This window comes from Eumetopias jubatus, unplaced genomic scaffold (assembly GCF_037043125.1).
Source record: "Eumetopias jubatus isolate StellerSeaLion01/CBP00866 unplaced genomic scaffold, mEumJub1_p1.0 scaffold_12, whole genome shotgun sequence".
NCBI lineage: Eukaryota > Metazoa > Chordata > Mammalia > Carnivora > Otariidae > Eumetopias > Eumetopias jubatus.
In genome coordinates this window covers 97207620-97232776 of record NW_028274818.1, presented here as the reverse complement: position 1 = coordinate 97232776, position 25157 = coordinate 97207620, and the positions used below count along the sequence as shown (strand labels likewise).

Here is a 25157-nt window from a genome sequence, read left to right as displayed (position 1 = left end):
CACTCACCCTGGCTACAGGGCAGGTCGGAGGTGCAAGCTGTGGCTGAGGAAATGCTGGAGGACCCATGGCCACAGGTCAGCCTCCCCTGCATTGCAGGGGTCGAGCTGCGGTGCCCACCAAGTAAGAGCCGGCATGCTGGTATGGCATGTGGTTAGGTTGTGGTTGTGGATCCCGCACTTACTGACTGTGAATTGTAAACAACTTAATCAACTTCTTGAGTCCTCAGTTTTCCTCATCTTTGAGGATTTCATGAGGTACTTGATGTTTGGTGCTTGGTTGTAAGGATTTGGCTGGTCCTAGGTTCTGGAGCAGGCAGAGTGAAGGCACTCACCTCTGGAGGGGAGGGTCTGCAGAAGTGGAGGATGGGGGAAAGGTAGAGCAGAGGGGAGCTCCCAGGACCTACTCCAGGGCTGGGGCTGTCCCTCAGGGCCCAAGGGACTGGGCTTAGTTTGCTTCCCACACCTACTGGGTATTTATGTGTCTCTATCTTCTTCTCTGTTTTTCCTTCCTCCCTCCTTCCCTCCCTCTCTCCTTTCTTTTCTTCCTTTCCTTCCTTTTTCTTTCCTTTCCTTCCCTTCCCTTCCCTTCCCTTCCTTTTCCTTTTCCTTTTCATTTTCCTTTTCCTTTTCCTTTTTCCTTCCTTCCTTCCTTCTCTCTCTCTCTCTCTCTCTCTCTTTCTTTCACTTTGAATCACCTCTTCTGTCTGACACTTCCAGAGTACTTTACAGTGTGAGTGTTTCAGTGATGTCATTTTCGGTCTCATACAAGATGTGCGGCTGCTAGTTGCTCATGCTTATGACCTAAAACCAGTCTAAGTCACTGGAGGTGACAGGCTGGGGTGTATACCAAAGCCAGGCAGGCACAGGATGGTAACAGGAATGTGGTGCAGGCAGAAGGGGTCTGTGATAATGTTACCAGCATCTGGGCCAGCGCCCAATTCTGGGTCCAGCAGAGGGCTGTACCATCAAGACACTAAACAGTCTGACAGCCCCTTGCCTCTCCCCAGACCATACAGGAAGAGCTAAGTGGCTCTGAGTTGGTGTCCACTGAGTGTGCCAACTGGTATCCACATGGCAGAGCCCAGGACAGGAAGTCAGTGTCCCTGTCACACAGGACAGACATGCTGTGCTGCCTGCCTCCCAGCCTGGCACACCATCTCCCACTCTTGTTCAAGAGGCTTGGGGTCTGACCTGGCCCCTCTGTTCTCTCAACCCACCCATAGCAAGGAAGGCCACCTGACACCCCTTGTGAGCCTAGTCGTACCCCCAAAGACAATCTGGAATAATTTGGACTATCCTGACCTTGGTCTGGACTGCTTACAGAAGACTGGCACCAACTCGGCCTTCCTGTGGGTTCTGTTCCCACCTGGCACCTCCATTCTTGTGACTGGGTTTCTGGCTTTTGCTAAGGCCCTGCATACGCCTGCACCTGTGATCCCTGCTCAGAAACTGGTCTTCATAGAACTCGGCTTTGGCCTGCATCACTTCTCCTTAGCCCCCCAAACTGGAATCTATCCCTTGAATCTCCTTTTCCCCATCTCTCTGTGGAATTATCTATCCATCTACCTATTTATTTTTGTCACAGCTTTGTTGAGCTATTCACATACCATTACAACTCACCCACTTAAAGTGTACAACTCAGTGGTTTTTAGTATATTCAGAGAGTTGTTCAGTGATCACCTCAATCAATATCAGAACATTTTTATCACCCTAAAAGGAAACCCCATACCCACTGGCACTGGCCACTCTACCTTCCTCCAACCCCAGGCAACCATCAGTTTTCTTTCTTTATGGATTTTCTTATACTGGACATTTCATATAAATGGGATCATGTAATATACTGTCCTTTGTGACTGGCCCCTTTCCCTTAGCATAATGTTTTCAAGGTTCATCCATAGTGTAGCATGTGTCAGTGTTTTCTTTATTTTATTGCTAAATAATATTCCTATTGTATGGATATACCATTTTTGTTTATCCATTCATCAGTTAATAAACATTTGCCTAATCGTAGGTCATGAAAATTTGCCCTTACGGTTTCTTCTAAGAATTCTACAGTTTTTGCTCTTACATTAGGTCTTTGATCCTCTTCAAGTTAATTTTTGTATATGTTGTGAGGTGGGTGGTAAAAATTCTTTCCTTGGCATACTGTCTGGCACAGTTTGTTGAAAAGACTATTTCCCCCCATTGAATTGTCTTGGCACTCTTGTTGAAAGTCAGTCAATTATAAATGTGAGGGTTTATTTCTAGACTCTTGATTCTATCCTATTGTCTGTCCTTATGCCTGCACCACACTGTCTTGATTATAGTAGCTTTGTTGTACGTTTTGAGATCAGAAGTGGAAGTCCTCCAGTTTTGTTCTTTTCAAGGTTTTCTGAGTCCCTTGTATTTCCACATGGATTTTAGGTTCAGTTTGTTAATTTCTGCAAAGAAGCCATCTGGAGTTTTGATGGGGATTGTGTTGAGTCTTTAAATCAATTAGGGAAGTATTGCCATCTTAACAACATTAGGTCTTCAAATCCATGAACATGGGATATCTTTCCATTCATTCCTTGAATCTCGAAACTGCCCAATGCTGCATACCTGTGCAACTCTGTATCTTTGCATATTGCCCACCCCTGGAAATTCAGCCACCGGGTTTTGCCCTGTAAGGTCTCTTACCCCTGTTCCCCATAGGCCTTTATCCATATTTGCCTCCCTGACTTGGCTTCCTTCCACTGTCAGCAACTGTCATGCCAACCCATGGGGGCACCTACTTGTCAGGTCCCAAATTAAACTACTCTGGACCACCCACTGTCTACCAGTCTCTTAGCTCACAGTCTCCTCCTTGAAGATGAGGATTCGTGGTTATGGGGAGAATTTTCCATCTGTATCATTTCCCTGTGGTGCAGCCAGAGTTGGGAAGTAGAAACAGAAGATCACACACATGTGGAAACTTGCAAGAGGGTCCCAGTATCCTGGAGGAGGGGATCTGGGAGACTAAAGGTAGAGGTGGCTTGAAGTATCCCAGGTTGGGACAAGCAACGTTGTCTGTGCTGACTGGGTCAGCTCACCAGCACACTCTCATTTATGGAGAATATACAGGATCCTCATGGCAGGACAGTAGCATAGGTCCCTGAAACCTCTCTGTGTCCTCTCTCCCCACCAGGACCAGGAAGTTTATTTCCACAAAGTAGTCCTTCTTGACAATCAGAAATGCTTTATTTTTCCTGGGACTGAGAGAAATTGGGTAGTTCAACTTTCCCCAACAAGCAGGGCCTTCTGAGCCTGGATGTCTGCCATGCCCATGCAGAGACTGGCAAGTGTCATTTCCCTGGGCTTGTGCATCCCTCAAGGCAACTGCCATTTCAGCCTTCCACCTGAATATTCCAGCAATAACAAGTGATGCCTGTACATGATAACACTGGGGCAAATGCTTCCAGAAGGCTGGGCATCTGTGCTCTTAGGACTCCAAAATAGAGTCTATTAACAATGCATAAGTAGACTGTTGTATACTTTGTGCTGATATGAATAAAGATGGGTTGTTTTTCAGTTTGAATTTTCTGTTCTAGGTCTGCAAGGCATAGCTTCAGCAGGTGGGAAAGAAAACCTCCACGGGGGCCAATTGTTCACTACTGAGAACTTAAGAAAACCCATGCATCACCAGGGGCACCTTAGGTTAATGGTCCTCTGTTACCCAGAGCTCTATTTTAACATCCTAAATTATTATATCTATAAAAATTCTTTGACACCTTTTATCCAGTTTAGGTTAATCTACATTGCAGTAACAGACAAACCCTGAAATACATTAGAATGTATTTCTCACTCATGATAAGTCTCCTGACCATTGCCTTGGGGCCTTGGGGAGGGGCAGTGGCCTCTAAGAATTTCTCTGTCCAGCTGATAAAGTCCTTGTGCCTCCAGGTGTGGCTCTGCGGGGGCAGCATGGAGGTCCTGCCTTGCTCACGAGTGGCCCACATCGAGCGGAAGAAGAAGCCTTACAACAGCAACATTGGTTTCTACACCAAGAGGAATGCCCTTCGGGTTGCGGAGGTCTGGATGGATGATTACAAGTCTCACGTGTACATAGCGTGGAACCTGCCACTAGAGGTAAGGGGCGCAGCCTTCCCCATCACCCTGGACCAGTGGTCTTTGGTTTGACGGGTCACTGATCCCTTTAATCAGTTGACGGTTCCTCCCCAGAAAGATGCTTACACTTGCAAAAATTATAAGAGTGTTTTGAGGGGTTTTGCAGACCTCCAGGTGGTAGAACCCCTACTTTACATGGGGACTGGCACAGTGGAGATCTCAAAATTCTTTTACAAAGAGTAGAGGATCTTGTTGTGTTAATCCCAGCCGTGTTCTAGTAATCCGAGTGCCTTGCTCCTGAACAAGCATTGTATCCAGGAGACTCTCGAGCAAAGGTCTTGGTACAGGCCCCCATCATTTGCTCTGACTTTGTGCCCTCCCCTGGACCTCCAGCTGCCCCCAAGACATATGCCCCTACTGTTTACATGACTCTTCAAGTCTCCTCCATATCCTGCCCAGAATACTGAAGCCCCACAGGAGTATTGCATGGTGGCTGTACACTAGCTTGGTTGGAATCCTGCTCTACCACTTACTCATTATGCAGTCTTGAACAAATCCATTTATCACCTCTGTCCCTTAGGTTCCTTGCCTAAAAATAGCGACAATAGCAAGTCCTCTTTCCTAGGGTGATTGGGAAAACTAAATCTAAAGTACTTGCTTAAGTAGTAAGTACTAAGGTACCCAATCTAAGTACTAGAGTACTCAGTTTAAGTTCTGAGTCCTGAAATGCTCATTATAGGTACTTAGGTCCACAGCACAGTGGGCTGACCAGCACCCTCAGCCATGCCCTGAGAGAGTTGCCTGGAATTGTTCCCACTGAGAATTGGCAGCCCCTGTGTTTCAGGAGGCTGGAGCCCAGAGCAGCAGAAATGCAGTTGAATATGTGGAAGAATTATAGATAAAGAGAATAAAAGTGAAGAATGTTTATCATATCGTTACAGTTATTGAAATAATGTTCTAAAGCATTGACAGTCCCTTACTGCCATGCAGCACTTTATAGGTGTTAAGCCAGAAGTGATTCTACACATGATTATTTATATAAACATAGGTAATACTTGCTGAGTCCTTGCTGTGTCCCTGGTGCTTGGCAAGTTCCTTATTTGCAATATCTCATTTAGCCCCCATAACAACCTCCTGACATAGTTTTCTATGCCTCAGTTTCATCATCTGTAAAACAGGGATTGTTAACACTGAGCATTTCTTCATTCTCATGAAGATAAATATAAGGCTTAGAACAGAGCATAGCAAATATTAAGGGATCAATAAATGCTAGCTTGACCTGGACCTATGTGCCGTCCATTTTACAGATGGGCAAACTGAAGCTCTGGGAGGTTAAACATGACTTGCTTAACGTCCTACCCATAGCATATGGCGGGGCAGGGATGCAAACTCACATCTTTATTCGACTCTCCCCACAGCCCTGTGGACATCAGCACAATAGGTATTGTCATTCCTGCTTGTGGATGAGAAGTTGTGACCTACAGTGGCATTGTTACTCAGTCATAAGAGTTCAAGGCTGCTGGCTCTGTCCCAGTGCTTTCTCCAGACAACCTCTGGTCCCTGATGCCAAGCAGTACCCTCCTGGGCTTTTCAACAATGGCCATTCTCTTTTGTTATGCTTAAGCATGTTAAAACCAAGAGTTAAGATATCACTGTCCAGGATTGCCTTTGGGTCTTAAAAGTTTTACATTTAAAGGGATTTTCCTTTAAAATCACCATTTGGCTGTTGAAAGAAGAAATCTTAATGGAATAATGTGAACTCTTCCTGGCCCCCAAGTTGCTGCCTGGCTGCCCGCCATTGTAGAGACAGCACCCCGTCCCTCCTGGGCCACAGCCATCTTGTAGCAGAGTCTGTGGAGTCATATTTCAGCTACTCTATTTTCCTCTGTCAGCACACGGCAGCCCATTACAGGTTCATTTCTGTAAAAGCAGAGTGAATTATTCATTAGATCATCATTACAAGCTTTGCCATGGAAAATTATTTTCACTTCTGTGTATAATGAACTTCACAAAGAGCCAGCAAAGGGGGAAAGCACACTTGTAGGGAGCAGAAAGACAGGAGGTGGTTATAGGCATTTATTTCCTTGTCTTAATCAAATAATTCCTCTAATAATGGCTCTGAGAGTTGCTGAGGATGTGCGGGAGAGACGGAGCTGGGTACGTAGGTTGTCAACATCTGTGTGTCCCAGGGTCCCTTTCGTGTGGTGACAAGGATGGTTGACTTTGGGGGCTGCTAGCTGCACTCAGGGGACAGCGGTCTAGCTTGGGGCTCTATGATCAAGTGAGTCCCCTTAAACCTACTTTCTAAGCAAGCGTGCAGGACTTGAGGTTTCTCCCTGATGGTTTCTTTGAAGGCCACCTGTCCTCTCCTCTGGCCAGGATTCCCCCGTCACAAATGTTCCTTGCTTATCTCTACTTTCAGAATCCGGGAATTGATATAGGTGATGTCTCCGAAAGAAGAGCCTTGAGGAAAAGTTTAAAGTGTAAGAATTTCCAATGGTACCTGGACCACGTGTACCCAGAAATGAGAAGATACAATAACACCATTGCATACGGGGAGGTAATTAAGACCATCCATACATGCTGTCAGCTTGGATAGCTATGCCTTAGGCTGGAGACTGCTTTGATGGGGGGAAAATAGAGAATAGAGTCATTCATTCATTCATTCATTCAAGAGTGGTTTTGGAGGTGCAGGACCTGGAAGCAAGGCTCTCACCAGCTGGTGGGGGGAGAGCATAATAAATGTTACAGTGGGGGTGTGGACCAAAGGCTCTGGTGGCCTGTTCTGCCAAAGGGTATGGAGTACATGATCAGTTCTGTTTGGGACATTCTGATTTTGAGGTTCCCTGGGACCTGTAAGTGGGACATAGAGCAGGAAGTTGTATATAAAGACAGGCAGTGACTGGAGCTGTCCATTGCTCCGTGCTGGGGATCAGAGCCCGTTGTCACCAACAAAAGGGTAGATGCTTTTATATTTTCTAGGATGAGATTGAGATGACATCACCTCTCTAAACATTACAACAGATTGACTTTTCTCTGATTACAAATGCCATAAATATGCATTTTAGAAAATTTTGAAAATAATAAGAATAGCAGTCAACACTTGCAGAGTGCTTTTGATGTGCCAGCACTATTCTAAGTGCTTTTCACATATGAACTCATTTTACCCTGTCCTTATGAGGTAGAAGTATTATTTCCATTTTGTTGATCAGGAAGCTGAAACTTAGATGAAGTAAATAAATCACCTAAGGTCTCAGCCTGTGAGTCATGAAGCCAGCTTTGGACATAGGCATTCTGATTTTCTAGATAATATGTACAGTTTGATGTATGGTCTTTACTCTGTGCACGTGTGTGTGCGCACATTTTTTAATATTCACACATACATGCTTTTTATTAACATATCTATATGTATGTATTACTAAAGCCATGGTATATACATGCATAATAATTTGAAATATTAATGCTCTACAAAGAATATTTTCCTGTGTCATTTCTGCAACATTAATAATTATTATGTATGATGCTACCTTTGTGTATGCTGTGTTTTGCTTGAAAATATAGACATTTATGTTGTTTCCATTTTTAAAATATCAGCACCCCTGCTGAGAACATGGTTGTACATAAGCCTTGTTGCCTCCTTGCGTTGTGTGTTTAGACAAGGAATCATTGGCATAGAGTCAGGCCAGGGCACAGGCAGCCAGCTGCACTGGACCCAGTGGAGACACCCACTAGCTGCAGCATTTGGGCTTCTTCCCAGGCCTGCCTGCAGCTGCCCTATGACAACCAGGCTGAAGCTAAGAAGGCTCTCTAAGAATTAGAGTGTTCCCTTTTTTTATAACTGTGTATTTTCCTACTTTGTGCCTGATGCCTTTTATAGGAAGTAAATCAGCTGCTGGTTAAACCATGGGGGGTGTGGGCGAGGTGTCCCTCCTGAGCCGGAGTCTGGAATGGGAAGCATGTGTCTTGCGTGAGGGCAGTCTATATAATGATTAGGGATGTGTGAAGATTAGGGACCTGTGAAGGCTGAATCCACTGCACAGGTCTGTGGGGAAGATTTGGGACAGTAACTGGTACCCAGCAGTGACAACTAACAGGTCCAAATTGCTTTGTCTTTTCTTGTTCCAAACAAAAGCATGGTGTGGGGGTTTTTGGGTTATCAAAGTAAGATCAAACAAAAGGAGTCCTCGAGAAATAACAGGCAGTGAATGGATTATTTGTAAGACAGTTGGGTGAATTGCCTAGCTCTGTGGAGAAGAAAACAATTTAAATTCTTACAGCTCACCATATCCTGAAGGGTATTTCAGATGAACTACAGAGTTAAATGAAAGAAAAGAAACCATAATAGAACCATACGGAAATGCGTGTGCATCTGATCTCTGAAAGGGCCAGAGCTTTCTAAGAATGAAAGCCCTGGAAGAAAATGCGAAGGAAATGGATAATGGATCTCAGCTTATAAATATTAAAATAATCTATACACCAACTGAATAGAGACACTGTATGTCAAACTAGAAGTATGTATGCCATAAATAGTGTAGATGAATGGATAATACAGTTAATATATCATGAGCTCTGTGAACTGATTTAAATTTTAATAATTAATTTAAATAAAACATCCCCAAAGAAAAATAAAGTACGAGAGGAAACACAAATGGTTGGAAAACACATGGAAAATTTTCATGGATTTCATCATCAAAGAAATTAAAATACGTCTTAAAATACATTGAGGTAGGGTTTTTTTCTTCTACCAAATAAACGAAGATTCACTTTTGGAATATATGTTGGCGCTCTGCCAGCCAGATCTTGGTTATATGAAAAACCACAAATCCTCTGGTGAGAGTGTAAATTGAAACAAGCTTTTTAAAAAGCAGTTTGAACCACATGTATTAAAAGTCTTAATAATAGTCACACTTTCATCTCCACTCTTATCCCAAGCAAATAATTTGAAATGAGGACAAAGATTTGAGAGTAATTGTTCATCTTTTTTTTTTTTTGGACCAAAAATTTTGAATCTAACTTGAAAGTTAGTTAAATATACCATACTAATAGTTTGAAGTATTTTGCAGCCATTTTAAAAGATGTGTACAAAACTTTAATGACATGAGAAAAATGTTGATACAATTTTTTTTAAGATTTTATTTATTTTTTGACAGAAAAAGAGAGAGCACAAGCAGGGGGAGTGGCAGGCAGAGGAAGAGGGAGAAGCAAGCTCCCCACTGAGCAGGGAGCCCGATGCGGGGCTCGATCCCAGGACCCTGGGATCATGACCTGAGCCGAAGGCAGAAGCTTAACTGACTGAGCCACCCAGGCAGCCCTGCTACAATTCTTTAGAAGCAAAAAGTCTGGGTGGTTTAGTCAGTTGAGCATCCAACTCTTGATTTCTGCTCAGGTCATTATCTCAGGGTTGTGAGATCAAGCCCTGTTTAGGGCTCTGCACTTGAAACCTGCATGAGATTCTTTCTCGCCCTCTCCCCCTGCCCGCCCCCCCCCCCCCCGTGCGAGCACATACATGCACACTCTCTCTCTCTCTCAACAAAAAAAAAAGGATTATAAAATTGGATTGGCTACTATTTTAGATTGGAAGCAAGTAGGAGAATAGCAATGGGGAAATGGAGTTGATAGTTGTGGTTACTTCTGTCAGCGAGACAGGCAGTCTTTCTGGTGGTACTTTGTCATGCTTTCCCAATTATTGCTGATGTTTATATGATAATATTATAGTTAGAAAAAAAGTATTAAAAAACAAAGAATAAAAATGGGAAAATTCAAGAAGATGGCAAGGGCACAGTTCCACAGGCTGTGCACTGAACAGCTCCAGGGCCTGCCATTCACATGAAGGACAGTGTAAATGACATCTCTGGAGCTGAACAATGGGGTGACCATGGAGTCAACATAGAGATCATGGTCTGATTTTTGGAGGAGAGAAGACTTTTGTTTTTGCAAATCTCTCTCTCTCTTTTAAGTAATAAATTCAATGCACACACTCTATAGAAAATAAAAAGATGAAACAAAACTTATTCCAAATCCCAATTCCCAGATATGATCCATGTTAACATTTTAGGGCATTCGCCTCTATTACTCCTTCTCTGCTTGCTGAGTTCCATATGCTAAAATAGATTTCATATGGACCATAACATTAAATGAAAGAAATCAAACTAATCAAATTCAGTTTGGTAACAAAATTTGCCATTATTTGGACAACTTTATTTCTGACACTCACTCCTACTGGTTCTTTTCACCACACCAGGCCCCCGAGCAGTGGGAAAAAGGAAGGCAGAGTGAATATCATACTATATTTGCAATTTATGTCCTTCGTTTTTCATGTACAATTCTGTTTGAGAGTCTTTCCCCAGGCCAATGAATATTTCTGGGTTTAATGTTCCTTGCTCTTTCCCAAGTTTTTAGCTTGCTTGTTTTTTGGCTTTAAAAAATCTTTCTAGTCATGTGAATTGTGTATGTCTTGTTCTTAATTGCATTATGGTAATGTTTTTTTGTTAGGTGTTTATTTAAATTGCAGTTAGCATACAGTGTAATATTAGTTTTGAGTGCACAATTTAGTGATTCAACACTTCCATACAACCCTGGGTGTTCATCATGACAAATGGGCTCCTTAACCACAGTCACCTATTTCACCCCTCCCCCCACCCCTCTCCCCTCCAGTAACCATCGGTTTGTTCTCTATAGTCTGTCTTGGTTTGCCTCTCTCTCTTTTTTTCCTCTATGCTCATTTGTTTTTTTTTTCCTTAAATTCCACATATGAGTGAAATCATCTGGTATTTGTCTTTCTCTCACTGACTGATTTCGCTCAGCATTATACTCTCTAGCTCCATACACATCAGTGCAAATGGCAAGAGTTCATTCCTTTTTGTGGATGAATAATATTTCATTGTATATATACCACATCTTCTTGATCCATTCATCAGTCAGTGGACACTTGGTCTGTTTCCATAATTTGGCTATTTAGATAATGCTGCTATAAATATCAGGGTGCATGTATCCCTTTGAATTTGTATTTTTGTATTGATTCGGTAAATGCCTAGTAATGCAAAGATGCTCACCGTCAGTCATCATCAGGGAAATACAGATCAAAACTACAATGAGCTATCACCTCACACCCATCAGAATGGCTAAAATCAACAACACAAGAAACAACAGGTGTTGGCGAAGTTGAGGAGACAGGGGAGCCCTCTTACGCTCTTGGTGGGAATGCAAGCTAGTGCAGCCACTGTGGAGAAGTTTGGAGGTTCCTCAAAAAACTAAAAATAGATCTACCCTACGATCCAGCAATTGCACTAATGTTTTTTTAAAAAATTCATCTCTGAGTCTCCATAATGAAAGGTCAAGCGGTATTAATACAAGAACATTAACACACTTTCTCCTGACGGCTTCATCGACTTCTCAGTCTTTGTTAACATTAACTGGGATTTTAGATGCAAACATTATTTTACTTTATTTACATTTCATACCTTTCAGAATAGCTTTTCAGTTAAATTCATTTCAGTGACAAAATTTGTGATTCTTCAGACAATTATATTTTAATGGTTATAATGCTTCTCGTTCTTTTGGCCACACACAGACCCCAGCACAGTTGCAAAGCTAGGCAGGAACCTTTGAGTGGGTGTCAGTCCCAGTGTTTCTGCCTCACACAACAATAATGGTGCCTACACCCACTTAGACAGGAAGTCATTTTCCCTTGATTTTTTTTCTTTGAATTTTTATTTAAATTCTAGTTAGTTAACATACAGTGCAATATTGGTTTCAGGAATGGAATTCAGTGATTCATCCCTTACATACAACACCCAGTGCTCATCATAACAGGTGCCCTCCTTAATACCCATCACCCATCTAACCCATCCCCCACCCACCTCCCTCCATCAGCCCTCAGTTTGTTCTCTATCATTAAATCTCTTAGGGTTTGTCTCCCTCTCTCTTCTCCCCCCTCCCCTATGTTCATCTGTTTTGTTTCTTAAAGTCCACATATGAGTGAAATCATATGGTATTTGTCTTTTTCTGACTGACTTATTTCACTTAACATAATACACCCCAGCTCCATCCGTGTCTTTGCAAATGGCAAGATTTTATTCTTTTTGATGGCTGAGTAAATACCACATCTTCTTTATCCATTCATCAGTCGATGGACGCTTGGACTGCTCCCACAGTGTGGCTGTTGTTGATGCTGCTGCTATAAACATCAGGGTGCATGTACCCCTTTGAATCTGTATTTTTGTGTCTTTGGGTAAATACCTAGTAGTGCAATTGCTGGGTCATAGGGTAGTTCTATTTTTTAACTTCTTGAGAAACCTCCAAACCGTTCTCCAGGGTGGCTGCACCAGTTTGCATTCCCACCCACAGTGCAGGAGGGTTCCCCTTTTTCCGCATCTTCGCTAACACTTGTTGTTTCTTGTGTTGTTAATTTTAGCCATTCTGATGGGTATGAGGTGATATCTCATAGCTTTGATTTGTAGTTCCCTGATGATGAGTGATACTGAGCATCCTTTCATGTGTCTGTTGTCCATCTGGATGTCTTCTTTGGAAAAATGTCTATTTGTGTCTTCTACCCAAATGATTCTACTGGATCATTTGTTTTTCATTTCCCTTGATTTTTAAATGTTTATTTACCTCTATTAGCTGGACTGTATTAAAATAATTTTTAAAGAAAGACATGTGGATACTTGATATCTTGACTCTCCCATGTATGAGATAATTGCTTTTCCACATGTAAAGGCAACTCGGTGTGCACAAAAACATTCACCCCCAAATCCTTTGCTCACATTCCGTGGTTGACTCATATTCTCCTTGTGGCCTGAAGACCCCTAGTTTGGTTTTATTCATCTTTTTTTCTTTTACTGTTATTTATGTGAAAGACAGTACACATATGCATAAAGCATACATGTGTAGCATAATAATATAAAGTGAAAAACTACCTGGGTAAAAACTAGAACATTTCCAGCAATATTTCCACTTACCCTTGGCTTACAAGTCCGTCTTCTTAGTGTCTGAACCTGCAGATGGGGTGAGGATGTTCTCCTTGCTGTCCCGGCAAACTCAGTATGGTACCAGCTCTCCTTTTGTCTAACTCTCCAGACCATGGACTATTTCAGGGCAAGGACTGTTTTGTTTATCTTTGCATTCCTTAAACTTAGCACAGTCCCAGGCATGTAGCAGGCCCTCCATAAATATTTATTAAGTCCCTGAATAATAGACTTATTTGCATAAACATCAGAAACAAAATTTAAAAGGCTAGCATTCTGAAATTATTATATGGAACGAATATGCCTTAAAAACAATGTCCTTAATATATAAAGAGCTCTTACAAATCTACAGTAAAACCACTTGAGATCCCAATAGGGAAATAAACAGATAATTCTCAAAAAGGGAAATAATTGCTAAACATGAAACATTCCAATTTACTATTAATTGTAAATTCATAAAAGCAAGATGTCTTTCTTCACCTCTCAACACAATATTTTTTATTACCTGTAATTTTTATTTTATACTTATTTTAAAAGCCTCATTAAGCTTCCTATAGGCACATTTTATCATGTTGCTGTTGTACAGACATAAAAAGGAAATATAAGCAAAGTACATTGGTAGAGGTATTTCTAAGATTTCATTGTTTTCAACATCTTAACTCTTCTGAATTACTTTTTGACTCAAAAGTTGTTTGAATTTTTCCATGTAATTTATCCTCTGCATCACTGAAGGCATTAACAATGAACATTTCCTCAAAGCATCTAAGAAAGAACTAAAATATGGTGCGGGGCTCCTAAGGTGGCTTTATAGTTCCTTGGAGATCATTGCTTGGGACTCGTTGTGCAATATGTCTGATTCATCACTTCTACCCCTCTGCACAAATTTTTGGAAACTTGAGTTGAAAACAGTACTCCACCAATTTCTTTAGAATTTTTCTTCCGAGCAGCTTTCTTTTTTTTCTCCTCCAGCTTTATTGAGATATAATTGACATATAACATTTTATAAGCTTAAAGTGTTCAACATGTTGGTTTGATACAGTTCCATATTACAAAGTGGTTACTGCCATAGAGTTAGCTAACACCTCCATTACATCCCATAATTACCATCTCTTTTTTGTGGTAAGAACATTTAAGATGATCTATCCACTTAGCAATTTGAGTATGTAATATTGGCTGTAATCACCATACTGTACATTAGGTTCCCCAAAATCTAGGTTTGGAAGTTTGTGTACTTTGACCAACACAATGTTTTTAAATGGTGAAACTCAGGACTAATAATTTATTTACGTATCTTGTGGATGGGAATAGAAATTAGTTCAAAGTTTCCAGAAAGCAATCAGACAGCATGTTTTAAGAACATTAAGGGATCCATACTTTTTGCTACTGTAATCCCAGTTCTCAGATTTTTTTTTAAGATTTTTTTATTTATTCATTTGTGAGAGGAAGAAAGAGCAAGTGAGAGCAGGGGGGAGGGTCAGAGGGAGAGGGAGAAGCAGACTCCCTGTTGAGCAGGGAGCCCAACGTGGGGCTCCATCCCAGGACCCCGGGATCACGACCTGAGCCGAAGGCAGACGCTTAACCGACTGAGCCACCCAGGTGCCCCTCTCAGATTATTTTCTTGAGAAAAACCTGAAATGGGAACAAAGCTTTACATGCAAAGTTTCTCATTACCATCAAAAGTGAACAAAACTAATTTGTCTCAAAATTGGGAAAAATTAACTGATTGTGGGAAAGGATTGTGAACAATTGTTACTTCCGCATTTTTCAAGATATCTCAGTAAGATGGTATTATTTTTATAATCTTTAAAAAAAAAACAGGCATTAAAACTCTGCTCAGTTAATGTTCACAATAGCCAAACTGTGGAAAGAGCCAAGATGTCCATCAACAGATGAATGGATAAAGAAGATGTGGTATATATACACAATGGAATATTATGCAGCCATCAAAAGGAATGAGATCTTGCCATTTGCAACGACGTGGATGGAACTGGAGGGTGTTAATGCTGAGTGAAATAAGTCAATCAGAGAAAGACATGTATCATATGACCTCACTGATATGAGGAATTCTTAATCTCAGGAAACAAACTGAGGGTTGCTGGAGTGGTGGGGGGGGTGGAAGGGCTGGGGTGGCTGGGTGATAGACATTGGGGAGGGTATGTGCTACGGTGAGTGCTGTGAATTGTGCAAGAGTGTTGAATCACAGTTCTGTACCTCTGAAACAAATAATGCAATATATGTTAAGAAAAAAAAAGAAGAACATAGCAGGAGGGGAAGAATGAAGGGGGGGGAAATCGGAGGGGGAGACCAACCATGAGAGACGATGGACTCTGAAAAACAAACTGAGGTTTCTAGAGGGGAGGGGGGTGGGGGGATGGGTTAGCCTGGTGATGGGTATTAAAGAGGGCACGTTCTGCATGGAGCACTGGATGTTGTGCACAAACAATGAATCATGGAAAACTACATCCAAAACTAATGATATAATGTATGGTGATTAGCATAACAATAAAAAATTAAAAAAAAAACTCAGTTGTCAGAACCTAGACAAAACTTGAGCACACCAAAGCAAAGTGCCCCTTGCCTCTCTTCTTGATTTATCCCTGATTAGTTTAGTTTCCATGGTGAATAGAACCTGGAGAGGGCTGAGTATATATGGATAAGACCAACAGCATTGGCATTTTCCCCTTGGTTGAGATTGCAGCATGGTGGGTGTGATGGACATCAAAGCAGAATCACGGAACTCCTGGAGGTTCCAGTTAGACAAATTCTTCCATGTTCCCAAAGAGATGTGCCTCGCTGGGTTCAGGGGTTTTGTCTTGGGGACTTCGGGCTATTCCTCCACAGTTGCATTCCAAACACTTAGGATGGTGCCTGGCACAGTGTAGGCATCAGTGAGTATTTTTGGAATATATAAATAAATGTTACCAAGGCTTTTCATGATGGCAAGGTTTTCATTTGCTTTTTGGATTATTGTTTTTGATGCCTCCATGTCAGTAATGACTTCAGAAGCTGACCTATGATTCCCAGGGAGATTAAAACCTGTGTTGGTGTCGAGGCCCACTTTGGATAACCAGTGGGTAACTAGTGTGTACCTCTGTCCAAACATTCCCTGAGCCCCTCTTTTGTGCTGGGGATGGGGTAGCTGTGTATAAGCGGAGGCTGGAGGTGTCCCAGGCAGAGGGCTGGTGCCCACACCATCCATTGAAGGACTTGGTCTTTCTTGCGAAAATGATCACCTCACAAATTTGAGCCTTGGTCCTTACATGGGGGCGGGGTCATGTGGCCTTTGCATCGAGAAATCGGGTCCAGGGCATGGCAGGACAAGGGTTGGGTAGCAGAAGTTCCAGCCCATGAGCTCTGATGGGGGATATCTTGCCTATTTCCGCAGCTTCGAAACAACAAGGCGAAAGACGTCTGCTTGGACCAGGGGCCACTGGAGAACCACACAGCAATACTGTACCCGTGCCATGGCTGGGGGCCCCAGGTAGGAGCCCATATCTGACCAGGAGGAGAGTAAAAGCACCAAGGATTCGTGGGACTTGCGGTGACATCTGCTGTCCCCTATTTGTAGCTGTTATGTGTTCTGAAATGTTAAGAAGGTGGGGGGCTTTCTGGTTGTTTCCATATAACACTTGGGGAAAGATTCATGAGTGTTTGCATCAGCACAGATATTAAGGTGACCAGTGGGCACATTGCATACTGAATAGAGAATGTGAATAAATTGCAGAGTCATTTACAAATAGGCGAGTGTACATGTGCATACATTGCAGTTATAATCAAATATGCCTGAAGAAATAGCCGATTTCCTCATGAGAACATGCTCAACACGCTCATCCTGAAAGGTCGACAGCAGTTGGGTAGGAAGTATGATCAGGTCTGTAAGCACCAGCACAAGAGCCCAGGGCTGATTCTGTAGGAGGAGTGTGCTTGCAGTGACATTTCAGAGAACACAACGTGTTCTCCAGTCTCTCGGGAGAATGCACAAGATAACCCAAAATGGCAGAACGACCAACCAACAAAGTAAAAACCGAATCTGGTAAATGAATTTCCTTTGGCAACTTCGTGCTAACCCAAGGTGTGTGCATGCACATAAAGACCTTAGCAGAAAGTCTCTACGATTGGGAGAACACATATCCAAGAATGTCATTAGACGTGACACTCATAAAATATTTAAAACATTTTTTTATATCAACTCATAGTAATAAAAGGCCGGCTACAGATGGGGAAAACCTTTATAATCCAACCCTGGAGGAACGCCAGACAGGTGACTCTAATCCAGACTTACCGGTTCTCTCTCTGGGTCTCAGCTGGCTCATCTGTAAGAGGAAGACACTGGACAAAATGCCCCGTAAGCACCCTTGGTCTTGCTCATGTTCTGTGAACACACACATTCAGTGGCAAATCCACACTCATCGGTCACGAGTACACACGTGCATTCATAAAGGCTCGTAGGTTTTCTCTGCTTGTGGTACTTTGCTTCCCATGAAGCCAAGACCTAGAAAGAGAATTGCATTCTCTCTACTATCACAGCAGGTGGTTCTGAGGGTCCAGACCCTCAGCCTCCCTTCAGTGTGTGACACGTCTGGAAGGTGGATAACAGGTACTGTGGGAGGGATCAAATCCTGTGCTCCTTTGGTCCCTGCGGCCCCTCTGGAAGGTAGACAGGCAGCATGAGGAAACTGAGTTACGGGGGTGCCCAGTGCTGGCGAGCAAAGCAGACTAGAATCCAGGCCCTCCAGCATGACCAAAGCACTTTAAATTCAAACCCAACCCATGTACTTCAAGATGATTTACTGAGCCCTACCACCCACAATTGGCCAAAAGTGCCCTTGGGTAGCAGGAGAAGGATGGGGAAGCCTAGACCTGCTCCACTTCCTGATGGGTCTCCGCAGGGAAGTGGGGCGTTTGCACTAAAGGCTGTAGGGTCTAAAGAATCCAGGGAGGGTCTTTTTTTTTTTTTTTTTTTTTGAAGATTTTATTTATTTGCGAGAGTGAGAGAGAGCACGAGCAAGGAGGACAGCGAGAAGCAGGCTCCCCACTGAGCAGGGAGCCCGACTCGGGGCTTGATCCCAGGATCCTGGGATCATGACCTGAGCTAAAAGCAGATGCTTAACCGACTGAGCCACCCAGGCGCCCCCAGAGTGTCTTTACTCATTTGTTCATTCACTCAGCAAGTTCTGTCTTGATCACTTGCTGTAGACGCTGGTCATGAGTATATGCAGCAATGGATAAGATACAGTCCCTGCTCTCAGATAGTTTGCACTTGAGGAAAGAGACAAGTAAAGAGGCAGGAAAATCTACAGCATAGTAAGTGTGGAAAGAGCAAGATAGCTTGGAGTGTTGGGAGACAGAAGGTAGCCCAGTTTGGCTGGTGCCCAATGCAAGAGGGAAGGACCCGCCAAGAGATAAGGCAGAAGGGGATGGAGAGGCGGATCTCCCAAAGCCTGATAAAGCAGTTAGGCTCCAAGGCACTGGTCCTTGCCTTCAGTGTGTGGCCAAATCCCCTGGAAGGCTTGTGAAAGCACCACCTTCTGGGCCCTAGGCCCAGAGCTTCCGAATCAGGGGCCCTGGGGTGGGAGCTGAGATTTCTCATTTCCAGCAAGTTCCCAGATGATGCCAGGTTGCTGGCCTGGGAAGTTTGGGACTTGACACTATGATATGCTTAGACTGGGCTTAGTTTGAACTCCTGGAGGAGTTCAGAGAGGGGTGGATACTGAGGAGACATCCTGGCCTTCGGCTCCTGCTGACTTCCCAGCTTTTCCAGCACAGGGTCTGTGATCATTGTTGGAGATACGAGGAGTGGCTTATACTTAACTCCCAGGTTTCTCTGTCCAGTGCTCTGAACAGGTAACATTTGAACTAAGTACTTAGTAACCGTGGCGTCATAGACACTAGCGCATTTAGATACCCTCATAATCAAAACCTGGCCTGTGAAGCTGACTTTGGGAATGCGGAAGGAAATAAAGCTGGTCTAAAGAATGTCTCCTGGACATCTGAGGGCTTCCCCATATGGCTCCAAGCAGTGACTTTTTACCTGGGTGATTCCGGGGAAGATTTTCTAAGCCACTCGGGATGTTCTCAGCTGAATCTAAGGACCAGCACATTGAAGTGGCTCCATCTGCCTTCCGTGGTCCTGTGACACTTCCCCCGGGGCCCTCTGCCCTTTCCTTCTGCCCCAGCCACTCAGAACGCCCACGAACGCCCTTGTGATGCTCCCAGCTCCGGGACAGACCCCTGTGAACTTGACCTCCCTCACCCTTCTGTCCAGAGCCTTCACTCATCTGGTGTCCCCTGCCTCAGAGTCCCGCCAGTCACCTGCTAAACAGATCCAGCCTGCAGATGGCCACCTGTCAGCTCCCTGCCCACACTGGAGCCAGCCAGCAGGCTCTCCTCTCCCCGTGGCTTACACAGCCGACGACCAGCACCTTTGATGGGAAGTAATGAATTCATCTTTCACCGGGTCCACCTGCATGCAGAGCTTTTCCAGATGAATGCTCCTGCCATTTAGGTGATGATGGAATGGCAAACCAAAGTAGGCGGCTCACTGCTTCCCCCCCAACTCTGGGATGAATACCTATGAGTGGGCCCTGGTTGTTTCCCATCAGCTGATTTTTTTTTTTAAGTAAGTCTAATGTTGTTTTCCGTTCTACTACATGTTCTGAATTAAGAAGGCACCCTTGGTACCTCTCTGCAGCTGCTAGTCTGCCCCCCACCCTGGCTCATCAAGGTTTCTCCCCCTCCTTCCAGAGCCGCTCCCTCCAAGCTAGGAGTGAGCCCCCCACCCCCACCCCACCAGTCACGTGCCTTAGCATCTTTCTGAACCACTTCGGAAAGTGCTGTGGGCAAACAGAGACTGAATCAAAGCTCCCGTAACAAGGCAACTCCCAGAAGAAGGAGCTGGTGTTCCACGGACACTGTTCGCTTAATTAATGGACTCTCTGTTGTAATTTATTATCAAACAGCAATTAAAAGGAGATAAAATAAGCACTGAGGAGGGTAATTTTCTGTCTTGCAACATGTGTTTGTCAACAAAATGGAAATGGTTCCTCACCCCGCGTTGAGCCCACTCGCTCGCAAGTGTCTGTCGGCGAGCCAGTGACCAGCCTTGCCCTTGCCTGGTTACTAATTTGGATGAGACACATACCCTTTTCTTTTTTGAGCCTAAGTTTTTATTTAAAAATAGGAAGTCAGAGATGCGGTAACAGCCTTTGAGGTCAGCTTGAACTCATTTAGAACGAGGGTCTTGTCTCAGGAGAGCCGAGGCTCCCCCACCCCGGTGGGGGAGCAGCAGGTGGGTCTCCGAGCTGGAGCGGTCCATGGCATTCTGGTTTTAGTAACACATTGCATCCTATCAGGTGGGTAGCGACCCTCCCCCAGTGTGGATAATAAGATGCAGGTAGTGCCATGACACTTTTTAAACCGAAAGTTCTATGACTCCTGGACATGAATTCTGGGCTGTGACATCTGGTGCATTGTGGGGAGCGTGTCTCCCTCGCTGGAGCCCCCATATGTTCGCTAGCCTACAGCAAGGCCTGGGGTAGGACTTGAAGCAAGCATGGACACAGCGCTAGAGAAGAGGTAAGAGCAAAGGCGTGGAGGTCATGGGGGTGGTGGCGAACGGCGTGTTGGAGGGACAGTGACACAGTTGGCGGAGGCAGGTGGCTCAGGCCAGCCAGTAGGGTCCAAGTGTTGAGAGCCCTGGGTGCCAGGATGCAGAGCCCGGGCTCGCCACCCAGCATCTCAGGTGTGGTCCCCAGAACCGTGAGCCCCCGGCCGTGCATGACAAGTGCTGACGGATCCCTGAGTCCAACCCCAGACCTACCTGAAGACGGGGCCTGGGAATCTACATTGTTGTCTCTGAGTGTTTTCCTTTTTCAATGAATACCATCGATTGAGCACCTATTTAGGGGCAAGACTTCATGTTAGACTTACAGGTAGTCGTCAGATGTCTGCATCTGCCCCAGACTATGCCTCCTGTCCTAAACTTAATTCTTTTTTTTTTTTTTTTAAGATTTTACCTATTTATTTGAGAGAGAGAGAGAGCATAAGCAGAGGGGAGAGGGAGAAGCAGACTCCCCGCTGAGCAGGAAGCCTGATGCGGGACTCGATCCCAGGACCCCAGGATCATGACCCAAGCCAAAGGCAGACGCTTAACCAACTGAGCCACCCAGGCGCCCCCAACCTAATTCTATTTTTAATTTATCATACTATTTCAGCTTTTATATAATTGGGTTTTTTTTTTCATTTTTAAGGTAAATTCATTCTTGTTAATAGAGTTTTGCAAGTTTTTGTAACAAACACACACCATCAAGTTAACCCCACTGCAATCAAGATCTAGAGAGGTTCTGCCATCCTCCAAACTTCCCTTGAACCCCTTCGTAGTTAATCCCTCCCTCTGCCCCCAAATTTGAGGCCTAACCTCACTGGGAGTATTCACAGAACCACGTACCCAGCCACAATTCTGACACGGGTTCCTCCCCGCGCCAAGGACCACAGCTTCTCAGCAACCCATGCCTTGTCAGCACAAGGTTCGAGCAGGTGGTCCTGGGACATTCAAGAAGCACTGTGTGAAACAGTTCCTAGCTGTAGTGGGACGTTCTAGGAGGTGTGTATCATGGAGAGGGGTGTCAGGCTCTGTTCACAGGAGGACCTCTGTGATTCGCTGGGCGCCAGGGAGATATCAAAGGTTTCTCTTCTGTTTGTCCTTCTGTCAATGCATTTCATTCTTCCTCTCCCTTCTCTTCGGAGAAGCTTCTATTCCTTAGCCTCAGTTAATTCATCACCCGAATGATAGGTGAGAATTCTTTTATCCTGTAATTAAATTTAATCTGATCTTGGACTTATTCTTTGATGGCTTTATCTTTTCAGCGATACATCATCCAAACACCATGTCACAATGATGCATTGTGCCAGTAAGACGCTGGTGCCCCACCAGAGTGACAGGGCTCCCACAGCTATTAGCATGGGGAAGGCCCTCAGAAAATACAGGAGGTAATGACATCCAGCAGCCTCTTGGCTTCCAAACAAAGTCAGGGAAGTGTCGGTGCTCAGGGGATGGAGCCGTTGAGAGCACTTTGGAGTTAATGCCCAAGGGAAGATGGCTTTCTGGAGACCGGCCTCCTGCCCTGAGTAAGAAGCAGACCTAGGAATCCCTTTCAATTCCTGGAGAGCAGAATGAGGTCAAAGCAGGGGAGCTTGAGACCTTGTGGGAGAATAGGGTTGGAGGAGCGAGGGCAGGTACTTTTTACATTAGGGAAATCTACAGAGACCAAAGAGAGCAGACGAGAAGCTGGAGAGAAAACCCTGGTGCTGTTTGCCACATCTGGAGTGGGACACCACGGAGGCTCTTACTGCTCACGTCCAGCCCCCATCTCCCATGCAGTGTTTCTAAAATCCTCCCCCTGCATTCCAGTGCAACACTTATAAATTCATTTTGTCTCATTGCAGATAGCAGGAGTATTAAGCGCCTTTTTTTGTTGTTCCCCTGACTCATGTCTCAAAATATTCAAAATGCTTCTGCGTTTATTATTTCCAGGTTGTTAGTTCCTGCCTCCCGGGCCCTGCCTCCAGCTAGCCTTTGTGAGCATCCCTGGTGCCCATCTTCTCTGCAGACCTCCACGAGGTGCAGGGTTCCTACCTTTCCACTTCCTGACAGTTTCCCGAGCCTTCAGGGGACCCGAGCCTTGTCCTCTGCCATCTGCTCTGCTTCCCCGTTTTATTTCCAATCCCCAGTTCACTCTTCTAATTATTCCTGACAAGTAGGTCTCGTGGTCCACACACTGGGAACAGGAATGCCCGATTTCCTAAGTGGCATTCAGAATGAAAAGCACATGTATTTGATCTTGCTTAAGGAGGACGCCAGGTTAAGGAGGAATTACTGTATTGCTCTCTTGCCAGAATGGGGTGATGGACTATTCTCTCCAAAAAATCAGAATCATAGTCATAAATTGTTTTCCAGTAGAGATTCTTAGTTAAAAGTTTCCTGTCTCCTTAGAAGTTTGGTGGATTGTTTTCTCCAGACAGAAAAGCGAGCCAGGCAGGCTTTGTGTTAATGTTGGATTTGGAATAAGGAACTCAGACTGAACAGTGAGGTGGTGGGCACCTTATCAGCTGAACCTCTCTACCATGCCCAGAGCTGTTAAATTCAAAGAGGGTCACTGCTAGCTAATCTTTTCCTTTTCTACTAAAGATGCAACAGCTTTGCGATGAATTTGAAAAAAAAATTTAAATCATCCATAATCCCGCCACCCTAAAACAACTATTATCATTTCTGAGGCTTGCTTCTAGTCTTTATTTTTTTCAAAGAAGTATTTTGATTTCTCAGGTTGTTTTCAAATCACTGAATTAATAACATCACTGCTTCTGAAGGACAGGAAGGGGAAGATGAAGCCTGCTGGTGAAAAGGTATTTAGTGCCTCAGGACTACCAGCTGCAGCAGAGCAAGAGGAAGCCACTAGACTAATAGCCTCATGCCCTGACCATTTAGTTCAGAGAGTTTCAGTGTTTCTTTGGCACAGTGTGCCTGTAGAGGGGTTACTTGCAAAGACGTTGCTTGTTTGACATGGAGATGGTCTGGAATGTGGCCAGTCAGAATTAAGGGCAGATCCTAAAGAGTTTAGGGCTAGTGGAGTTCTGGCCATTGGTCTGGGCCTCAGAAGGCTGGGTTCCCATCAGAGAAGGCCAGAGGAAGGCCAAATGTCAGTAGCAGAATGTTCTAGACCATTCTCACTATACCACCTGCCTGGCTTAGAAAGTAGGGGTTGTGCAAAGTGCCGGGTTTGAGACAACTTGCTGGAATTCCACCCACATGGGGACCACCAAGGGTGCCATGTATTCACTGACGTTGGTTCTAGAAAGGTGTGAAGGCCTTCCTCAAATTGCTCTGTGATGTGGTTTCAGTGCCAGCCCCTTTCCTGAGAATGCTGCACTGCATGGCCTCCTAGATTCTTCCTGCAGTGACAGGGGTTGAGGGTCAGTGACGGGCCTGCTTTTGAGGAACTCCTATCAATCCTCTTGACTGCCTGATCCTGCTCCCAAAAGACTAGGTTCACGTCTGTGAATTGCCTGCAGGGCCTGAATCTGGGGCCTCTTTGTGGAAATTTAAATGTCAACCAGCCAAAGGTTGAAGGCAAATCATAAGAAGCCTTGCAGGAAGGCTATGTACACAAGGACGTGAGTTCTCATCAGCTTGGGCTCCATATCTCACGCTTAAATAGTTGGTTTGGCCATGCACAGGGCAGGAGGTATAAACCACGGTGGGGGCGGGGGTGGAGAGACATATGGTCAGCCAAAGGCCCACCCTAGCACTTCAGATACTTTTTCACGGCATTCTCTGTTGGGATGAGACTCCTGATATACCGCCAAAGTGGCACAGGAGCTAACCAGAGCCATGCATGGCTAAGTGAAGGTCTCTGGTCCCTGCATCTTAGTGCAGGAAAGGACACTTCACATACATCCTGGACCAGAGTTAATTCTTCTGTGATGATGCTAAGAGGTACCTTTCTGTGTGTGGCTGACTCCTAAGTGAAACACAGCTCCCTTGTTTACTAGCTATGACCTTGGGCAAACACTCAAGTTCCTTGTACTTCAGTTCCCCTCTCTGTAATGTAAATATAATGATAGTATATACCTTATAGAGATACGGTGTCAGTTAAACAAGCTAATCCATGCAAAGTCCTTAGACAAAAGTCCATGGCACATATCATATAGAAATGATGTCCCTGGTGCTGACTGCAGGACCTTGGGAAGGCTTCAGTTTTCCAAGAAAGATTCAGTTAGGTCCTACTTCTACAAGATTCTACTTCTTGAGGCTATTAAAAAAAAAAAAAAAACAGTAATGAAGAGCAGTGAAAACTTGAATATGTTCAGGCACTTTGAGCACCTCAAGTCCTCATAGAACTTGCAAGGGGAAGATTGGACCAGTTCTCTGGTTCTGGAACACATGAGCTTTCCATCATTCAGCTAGTCTTCCAGCCTGGTTCAGGTCTTTAAGGAAATGTTTCCTGGAAAGCAAGTTACTTGGAAAGACAGATGGGACATGGAGGCTCCTACCATCTAGGAATTCAGTTAATTAAGATATTATTGTATAAAATACCCTGGTGATTGGTTGAGTCCAACCACTGATTTTTT

At 44.3% G+C, this 25157-nt stretch overlaps 1 protein-coding gene across 2 annotated transcripts in view; it reads left to right on the top strand.

Annotated features, from left to right (window-relative positions):
- The window catches only part of GALNT17 (polypeptide N-acetylgalactosaminyltransferase 17), a 451342-nt gene that overhangs the window by 406881 nt on the left and 19304 nt on the right, over nucleotides 1-25157 (top strand). For both annotated transcript variants that reach the window (XM_028110173.2, XM_028110175.2), the window contains 3 exons: nucleotides 3901-4086; nucleotides 6488-6625; nucleotides 16417-16512. In XM_028110173.2, coding sequence (XP_027965974.1) covers nucleotides 3901-4086; nucleotides 6488-6625; nucleotides 16417-16512 — 420 coding nt within the window. The remainder of the gene's footprint in view (nucleotides 1-3900; nucleotides 4087-6487; nucleotides 6626-16416; nucleotides 16513-25157) is intronic.